Below are 10000 nucleotides of genomic sequence, written 5' to 3'. Positions count from 1 at the left end.
AATATTGTCAGTATTTAGAAGACATTTGTAGAATCCCCAGAGGCAAAGATATGAGGTAAAAATGTTTAAAAAATATACATATATTCAAAAGATTTGACATTTTCTAGAATCCCCAGAAGCAAAGATTTGAGTTACAAATGTTCGCATTAAAAAAGATATATTCAAAGATTTACACAATATTTTCCCGATTTTTCAAAAATAGCAGATCTACTGTACAAGCAAGATCTAAGAGCTTGTAGATCTGCTATTTTTGAATAACCAAAGAAATCTTAAAATGACACAGATGCGTTCCCGGTCTTAATAAGTCAATGATTTCAGGGCCCAACATTAACGGCTGGCCGATGGCCCGTAGCAAGTAAAAAAAGAAATTGCTATTCATAAACATTTTGGTAAATGTCCACCAACAATGACATGCCCAACAATAAGTATGTCGGGTTGAAAGTGGTTAAAACCTTATAGGCCAGCAAAACAGTAGAAACCGGCCCTCAGGCACGTGCACACATAGACATGAAAGGAGGCTTGAGCCCCTGCCCTTTTACCCGTCGGTAAAATATATATATAAAATATCTACCCCCCAAAAAAGACATTTCAACTGCCCCTAGCGGCCTAACGGTAAGGCAGTGAATGTGTTGGATGCAACTCAAAGTGAACTTTACTCAGGTATCTAGTTTGTCGCCGTACGCCCTTCCTAGCCCGTGTTATTAAAGAAAAACGGGCGACCATGGCCAAAAATCAATCGAAAATCGGCGATCAAAAAACAGCAAAAGTGGCCGTTTTCAAGATGTTTTGAACATCATCTCTGGAACAGAAGGTCCAATCTGCTCAGTTCAAAGCTTGTTGGATGCGTGACTTTGAGGACATTAAGTACGCAATGACACATGTTCAGGTTATTTGGGTTTTCTGGCCTAAAAGTATGGTAATTGTTCGGTGCCCTTTTGAAATGCCAGCCCCTGCCTCTCCAAATCCCTCTGCACGTCCCTGCCGGCCCTACATAAGTCCCCCAGCCGCCTATTTCATCCCCTCATAGCTGTGAGAAGCACGTAGTGGGCCTGGGAAGGAACATAATGTTGACCAATACATAGTGACCCCCCCACAATGGACAGATTAACTTAAGGAAGCAAGGAGACAGAGAGAGAGAGGATGATGAATGAGAGAGAGATTAAAGAAGGTGGTCAGGGTCCTGAAAATGTTTTGGCTCTTGCTGTGATTCATTTACACGCACGCGAGCACGCACACACACACACACACACACACACACACACACACACACACACACACACACACACACACACACACACACACACACACACACACACACACACACACACACACACACACACACACACACACACACACACACACACACACACACACACACACAAGCAAAAGCTGGAACACACTCAAAATGGAGACACAGGGCAGAGGAGGTTGGAGGCGTGAAATAAGCTTAACTCTGTCCCTGGCACTGATAGACTAGACCTCCACTGACCTGAGAACATGCAGGGATGAATGGATGGATAGATAGATAGACGGAGGGATGAATGGATGGATGGATGGATAGATAGATGGAGGGATGGACATTGAGTGCCAGAGGTATTTTAAAACAGGGTACAGCCAGTGCCAGCGTTTTTAACATTTTTTTTCAAGTAGTCACAAAATACTTTCTGTGCTCACCGTCCTCACGGTGATCCCCTCATTACACACACAGGGGTCTAGTAGAAACCCAAAAAACATTCAGTAATCCGTTCCATAGTTTCAGCCAGTTGAAAATAGTCAAAAATACATAGTAAAAAAAAAAGTACACAAGAGCCGAGATACAGTCTTTTAAAGTAATAAGTTCACCAGGAAGTGGATAGGAGTCTAAATCTTCGAAAAATGTGATGACGTGAAGGATTTTTTCTCATTTTTTTTAAATGGCCAGGGCCATTTTGGCACTCAATGTGCTAATAGGCTAGGCGTGCTAGCTATTAGCTAACTTTACAAAAGGTCTCTTGACTAGTTTCCCAGAGAAATACTTAAAAACAGGAAGTTGACAAAAGGCTGTAGCGCTCAGGACAGCTGTGTTGTTGTTGTTGTTGTTGTTATTGTTGTTTAAAGCCGGAAGGCATCTAGAGGTCAGATTTAACCAGCCTTCTTCTCAGCCGTAATGAGAGGTTCAAATGTTAAATCAGGTTGAAGAGCTGTGGCGTGACAGTCGTCTCAGCCCACTTTGGCCAGGTATTTAGGGTCTGTGTGTATTGTGTACCCCCCCCCCCCCCCCCTTTGTCCGTCTCTTCCCACAGGTCCTGTAAGGCCAAAGGGTTCCCACACTTTTCAGGCCACGACCCCGCCAAAATAATCATATTTGAACTGGCGAACCCCCAACATGACAAGCACTTGGAATTGTAGGAGTTGAGGCATTACATTTAGTTGGACTCAGTTCTACAGATAATTAATTTCAACTTACAGTTTAAGGTTTACAGTTTAGGCATTTAATAGCCCCATTTAGAACCTCTCCCTCCGCTATGCAGCTCCGAGATGAGGTCCTACGTTTGCCGGGTGCCGTTTTTGTTGAAATTCTTCCGCACATTTACCACTTTACATGTTTCTTACCCCTTTCTGCACATCGTATCCAAAAAGTAGGTTTTCTGAAATGCTGTCAGATGTTTGAAATTTTAACGTACCATAAAATCTATCCAACGAGCTGAAAAAAGCGTTTAATTCGCCTCTCTCTTCGGCCGGTTACGTGTTTTTAAGACATTGCGCAAGAGTTGCGCCCGTAGAGATAACATTACTGATTTCCCTACTGGTCAAATGTTGAATTGCATCTTCTAATGCATAATATTATGGAACCGGCTGAGTAGAGAAGCGATTTAAACGCTTTTTTCAACTCGTTGGATAGATTTTATTGTACGTTAAAATTTCAAACATCTGTGAGCATTTCAGAAAACCTTTACTTTTTGGATACGATGTGCAGAAAGGGTTAAGAAACATGTAAAGTGTAAAATGTGCGTAAAATTGTCACCCAAACGGCACCGAGAAACGAGGAACCTCATCTCGGAGCTATACAGCGGAGGGTGAGGTTCCGATTGGAGCTAGGCCTTTAGCAGACGCTCTTAGTCCAGAGCAACTTACAGTAAGTCAATATAGGTGACACATTTCAAACAATTTTAAAAAATGGCCAAAAAATAGCAGATCTAAGAGCTCACAACACGTCAACATCGCGATATGTCGAGAGCTGGTAGGTCTACTATTTTCGCCATTTTGAAATGCCGGGCTTAACGTACTGCAGCAGTGATCCCTGTGTGTGTGTGTGTGTGTGTGTGTGTGTGTGTGTGTGTGTGTGTGTGTGTGTGTGTGTGTGTGTGTGTGTGTGCGTGTGTTACCTTGTTGCTTGCATTTGGTCCATATGTATCTTCTGATCCCAGGACTTGAACGTTGACAGAGCTGAAGTCCTCCAGTCCTATCTGCTTGAACATGCGTCTTGTCCTACAAGCACACACACACACACACACATACACACATTTTAATGACATTAAAATATCCTTCATGAAAGGCATTTAAATGAAAAAAAGACACGCAAGCACACACAACAAACACACACAACAAACACACACACCAAACACACACACACACACACACACACACACACACACACACACACACACACACACACACACACACACACTGGCGTGCACAGACATTTTGAGGGGCAGGTGCTCAAGTAAATTATACTTTTTTTTGTTGACTTGGTCTGCTCTTTTTTCCCTCTACACCTATACCTCTTTGCCAAAAATAGCAGACCTACAAGCCCACAACGCCTCGCAGCGCGAGGCGTTGTGGGCTTGTAGATCTGCTATTTTTGGCTAAAGTTCTCCTCAGAAAAGGGATGCTAGGTTTCGAGTGGTTATGGTAAAAAGAAAAATCATATCACATGAAGAATTGGCGGACCCCCTGTAGTAACTCTGAGGACCCCCTAGGAGGTCCCGGACCCCCTGTTGAAGACCCCTGCTGTAAACTGAAAAAAATAAATAAAATTCTTCTTTTTTTTTTTCAAAAGGGCACTTCTGGTCAAGAGGGCGAAGGGCAGGTGCTCTAGCACCACCTAGAGTCTATCTGTGCACGTCCCTGCACACACACACACATATATACCGTTTGATGATGCTGTCTGCAGTTCGTCGGGCCTTGTCCGAGGCCCTGGGCCCTCCTACTGGACACACTGCTGTGGCCCTGAACCCGTCCATGTAGGTAGAACACACCTGCAGAGGACAGGAGGATACGTGGATTACAGTTTTTTGCAAAATATATTAAAAAAAATATAAAAAATAGCAGATCTACAAGCTCATAGCGCAGCACTCGGTGCCGCGCTATGAGCTTGTATATCTGCTATTTTTGAATAGCCAAAGAAACACAGATGCGTTCCAGGTCTTAATGGGTTAAGACCCGAGGTTCTGATATCTGAGATCATTAAGATTTTCTTTTAAGACTGAACATGCATTCTTTCGCTGGTTTGACCACTTCAAATACTCTAAATACTATTTCATATTACAATAAGGCATTGGTTCTCAAAGTGGGGTCCGGGGACCCCCAGGGGTACTTGAGGGGATACCAGGGGGTCCCCAGCTAAACGATTTATATGAACCAAATGGACCCTTATGGGTCTGTAACTCTGAGAGTGTACAAATGGAACCAAGTGTCAATTTGGGGGTCCTTGACATGAAAAAGTTTGAGGACCACTGCAATAAGGAATAACCTATCCAAGGCTATACACAAGCTTACAACACGTTGCTCTGCAGCGTATTTTGGGTGCATGACTTCTGCTGAGAACTTTAATGCATGTCAGAGGATACTTCTGTTTTGGGTATTTGAACAAAATGGAGAGATGAACTGGTGCACCCCTAGTGGACAGTGATGGATGCGTACCTTGTAGTAATTGGACGGAGCGAAGCCTTTAGCACCGGTCACTCTGACAGCACCTCCCTCTATGCCTGGACATGAACGCACGCACACACACACACACAATCAGTGTACTTTCTTACTTTCACTCCCTCAAGAGTGTGTAGTTGGTAGACATTAAACAGTTTCTGTTTCCCTCTCTTCCACTGCTCCCATGTCTGCCCCATTAACCCTTTAAGACCGGGAACGCATCTGTGTCATTTTAAGATTTCTTTGGCTATTCAAAAAATAGCAGATCTACAAGCTCATAGCGCGGCACCGAGTGCCGCGCTATGAGCTTTTGAAAAATCTTTGCTTTTGAAAAATCGTGAAAATGTGTGCAAATCTTTCTATATATGTTTTTTTAAAGCGAACATTTGTAACTCAAATCTTTGCTTCTGGGGGGTCCCTGGAAGGAAATATTTTGAGATGGGGGTCCACGGCAAAATACATATTATTTTGGGGGTCCTTGACATGAAAACGTTTGAGAACCACTGATATAGAAACATACGTTTTTACAAAAAAAACGTTTAAGATTTAGAAGACGTGTAGAATATATATTCAAAGATTTGCACAGATTTTCACAATTACATTTTTTTTAGCAGATCTACAAGCTCATGAGTGCCGCGCTATGAGCTTGTAGATCTGCTATTTTTGAATAGCCCAAAGACATCTAAAATGATACAGATGTGTTCCCGCTCTTAATGGATTAAACATCCTCCAATCATCCGTGTCTCTATTTCTAACATCTTGTTAGTGACTGTGAGGTCTGTTGACCAGGACTTCAACCTCACGGACATCTGCAGCGGTCAACATGAGGACACCACGTGCACGCACGCACACGCACACACACACACACACACACACACCCCAGAGACAAAGTAATGTGTTGAGACAGAGGATGTTTGATAGGGCAGTGATGAAATAAAGTGTAAAGTTTTGAAATCAGAGTTTAACTAGACTGTCAGATAGGAGCTGTCTCAGCCAAATGAGAAACAAGAGAAACATTTCAAAAATGTTACAAATATCATTTCAGCAAGTAATTCGATACACATAATACTGTATTTAAACAACACACGTGGTACAGTGTATCGTCTCTGTCTGGGTGTAAACCTCATATGTCCCAAACCGTTACTGTTCAGGATTCAAATTAAAAAATAACAAAAGTGGCAGATCTACAAGCTCAAAGCACGGCGCAGATTTGAGCTTGTAGATCTGCTACTTTCGATGCTTTTGTGTGAAGCTGTAGTATGATCAAGCGGGGATGTCAATTTACAAAAAAAAACACAAGTTAGAATATGGAGATAAGAGTTTTCTGCCCGACAGCAACGATATTATTTACAGCAGGGGTCTTCAACGTTTTCAGCCCAAGGACCCCCTAGCTGAGAGAGAGATGAAGCAGGGACCCCCTCTTTATTGTATAAAATTGTGTTTCAGATTCAACTTTTTTTGTTTACTTGGTCTGCTCTTTTTCCCCCTCTACACCAAACACCTCTTTGCCAAAATAGCAGATCTACAAGCTTGTAGAGCTTGTAGATCTGCTATTTTTTGGCTAAAGTTCTCTTCAGAAAAAGGATGCTAGGGTTCAAGTGGTTAAGGTAAAAAAAAACATCATATCACACAAAGATTTGGCGGACCCCCTCTAGTAACTCTGAGGACCCCCTAGGGGTCCCGGACCCCCTGTTGAAGACCCCTGATTTACAGTTAAAAAAATAGCCCAACAACAACAACAACAGATTAATGATCCGCCATTAAAGCCAACATGTTGTGTTACAGTTGAGAGAGAATGTGAGGACGTTCAGAGTTGAGGAGTTCACTCTGCTCCAGGCTCCCAGACGACTGGGTTCACATCGGGGTTGACAAACCCCATGTTTAGTTTGAAACATAGTTCAGACAGGATCTGCGAGGGGAGGGGGGAGGGGGGGGGGGGGGGGGCTGATAGAGGACTTTATATTTAGGGCTGAGATAAGAGGGGAGAGTGTGGGACGGACAGACAGACAGACAGACAGACGGGGGGGTTATTGGAGGAAAGGGATAATGGTTGATGGTTCAACTCCTGGTCATGTCCTCAGCTGAACTTCCAGTTGAGAGAGTGTGTGTGTGTGTGTGTGTGTGTGTGTGTGTGTGTGTGTGTGTGTGTGTGTGTGTGTGTGTGTGTAGGGTTGTCAACATTGCCTCCCAGCAATACGGGACGGTTGGACCCCCCCTCCCCTAACCCTTAGGCTACATAATCCTAATCGCAATGATTTTGTCATAATTTCTTCGTATATTTCAGTTATTTGACACATCTACCCTGTGCATTTTTTGATTACGAAGCCTAAAAGGCAAACAGAACTGTTGAACTCCCTCTGACATACACTAGCTCTGGTCCATGTAGCATTAGAGGGAGTTCTATCTAAGCAGGGGCGTAGCCACGGGTGGGCATAGGTAGGCCTGGGCCCACCCACCTGGCTGTTGTGCCCACCCCAAAAAAAAAAGAATTTATTTTTTTTGCGTCTCCGTGTGTACAACCAAATACGCATCTTTCCTGAACCGATGACGCTATAGCGCTGCTCCTACACTACCCCCGTCAGCAACAAGTGGACATGGAGTAAATGTACTTAGTTACTTTCCGCTTAGTTACTTTCACGTGCATATAAATGAGCCATGCGGTCTTATAAGAATGAAAACAAACGCCTCGCTGTTAGCCATGGATCACATGACGGTCGTCTGTTACGATGGTCATGGATGAACTTCAGCCTGGTGTTGTAGGCCTACATCTACATAAACGTTAATATTTCTAATATAAAGTGCTGACCCAATGGCCACAATTATGTATGGGCCCGCATAAGTACACCTATCTTCTTCCTATTGTTCAATAAAAATCATTTTAATCGGATTGGTGGCTATTGTCTTCGAATTGTCTCCATTGGCTTTCAATTACGCGACCCTATCGGTTGGGAGGAGTATTGCACTCTGATACATTATAACTCTATGAGAAAATGGCCGCCGATCGGATTAAAATGCTTTTTATTGAACAATACGGAAGATACATGTACTTATACCCACTCGAAGTGAATTGTAACATCCATGGCCATGAGTTAAGCACTTTATATTTGAAATCTGAACGTTTATGTAGATGTACGGGTTGTAAATAGAGAAAGTACAAACACCCGGTTGAATTCAGCCAGGACGGTAGTGACGACGCTCGCTACTACCATAATATTTTTAGGAAATTGAAGGCAAAAATAAGTGATTGATTGAAGAATTAATGAAAGTAAAAAATGTCATTGCTATCTTAGATTCATATGATATGAACAAAGTGTCTTGTAGCCTACTAGTCATATGATTAACTGAACGAGTAGTTTGATTTTATTTTTCTGCTTGTGAACTGTGCCTGTGCTCTGTGAGTGGAGGCGGACTGCGGACGCGCGGAGGAGGCGGACAACGGGGCATTATTTGCGACCTGTCAATTTTTCATGAAAATTAAGGCAAAAATAAGAATTAAATAACATAATAAACCTGCAGAAGACCCGCAAATTGCGCAAAAAAAGTAAGATTTTAACCGATAATAACCGAAAAAAATTGCGCACATGGCACTCACAAATCCCCATGCCCAGCTGCTGCCAGCTTTCTGGCTACGCCACTGTATCTAAGGCGCTACAGAGAAAGTGGTGTAAAGTAACTAACTACATTTACTCAAGTACTGTACTTAAGTATAATTTTGTTTGTACTTTAATGGAGTACTTCCAATAATCAGTACTCTACTCCACTACATCTCAGAGGCAAATATTATACTTTTACTCCACTACAATTATTTGAAAACTTTAGTTACTAGTTACTTTGTAGATTTGTATTATTATCACAAAACATACATTAACCACTTCAGCCCTACATACACTTCGGCCATTTGAAAATAGACGATCTACAAGCTCACAATGCCTCGCATCAAAAGATTTTAATACATCTACAGTATCTATACAATCCCAAGTCGCACGCATGAGCGCCGGTCGGCGTTGTAGGTCTCATACGGGTCCTTTTCAGCCGAGTGCAGCCGACTAGAGCCGAGCGAAAACGAACGGCGGCTGCATTGAAATATCTATATTTCCATCTCCACCTCAACCGCACATCACTGCCCTTTCGCTCACACACAAAAAGGTAATCATAGATGCTTTTTCCTTCTTTCAGCATTGTGCGCGTGTGTGTACGTCCTGTGTGTGTGTGTGTGTATGTGTGTTTGTTACTGTGCCTTTGTACTTTCGCGGTTCGTCCGTGAAAAAATGCGAGTACTTTTTCCACCAGTCCTTGTGCAGAAGGCTCTGACACATCTCCATTCACGGGCTTAACACCGTTGTTCTTCCCTCTGTTTCTTTTTTTTTTTTTTTTATAATTTTGATCCCGCGATTTTTGTAACCCATTTTTTTCACCCGGTGCCAATTTCCTAAGTGATCCTGGGCGCTACACCAGCCCTACACCAGTCCCCCACAGCCAGGGAGGCCAGGGCCGAGCTCATGCTTCCTTCAGTGCATGAGAGCCAACTGACCTTCTTGTCACCTGACAGGGGGGAGTTTCCCTGGTTGGATGCAGCGCGTGGAAGGAACACGTTATTCCAACCAGTTCCCTTCCCCTCCATCAGGCGCCCCGGCTGTCATGGGGGAGGCAGTATAGAGACCAGGATTACTACATGTTTTTGTGAGGGTATTAACTACCCTAGGAGACACGGGGAGAACATGCAAACTCCACACAGAGTGGGCCCTTTCGCCAACCCCGCCTAGGGTATGGGCGCTGATGACGCGGAGGAGAAGACACGCCCCCAGCGCCCACAGCGTCCCTGGCGGGAATCGAACCCAGGACCTTCTAGCTGTGAGGCGACAGCGCTACCGACTGCGCCACCGTGCCCCTCCCTCTGTTTCTTTTAAGAATAAAGTCTTTTCTTTTTAGGAGGGCCGGGGCATCTCTGTCGCTCTCGGCCACCTGGCACCAGCACACATTTTTCCACACACACACACATGGAAATCTCACACTAGAGCATACGCACACAAGCGCTCGCACTGAGCCTGCCCTTGAACTGAGTGCCCTTCGGATACAGCACACAAACACATAGGCA

At 43.8% G+C, this 10000-nt stretch overlaps 1 protein-coding gene across 1 annotated transcript in view; it reads right to left on the bottom strand.

The window, feature by feature from the left end:
• LOC311034877 (uncharacterized protein) overlaps positions 1-10000 on the bottom strand; it is a 43900-nt gene that overhangs the window by 23854 nt on the left and 10046 nt on the right. The window contains exons 10-12 of the mRNA XM_084042908.1: positions 4903-4967; positions 4132-4238; positions 3366-3468 (exon numbers count right to left, since the gene is read on the bottom strand). Coding sequence (XP_083899034.1) covers positions 3366-3468; positions 4132-4238; positions 4903-4967 — 275 coding nt within the window. The remainder of the gene's footprint in view (positions 1-3365; positions 3469-4131; positions 4239-4902; positions 4968-10000) is intronic.

The sequence above is a fragment of the Gymnoscopelus microlampas genome, assembly GCF_963454915.1.
Source record: "Gymnoscopelus microlampas genome assembly, chromosome: 19".
NCBI lineage: Eukaryota > Metazoa > Chordata > Actinopteri > Myctophiformes > Myctophidae > Gymnoscopelus > Gymnoscopelus microlampas.
The sequence above is the reverse complement of the archived record's forward strand: the minus strand, read 5'-3'. Positions and strand labels throughout refer to the sequence as shown.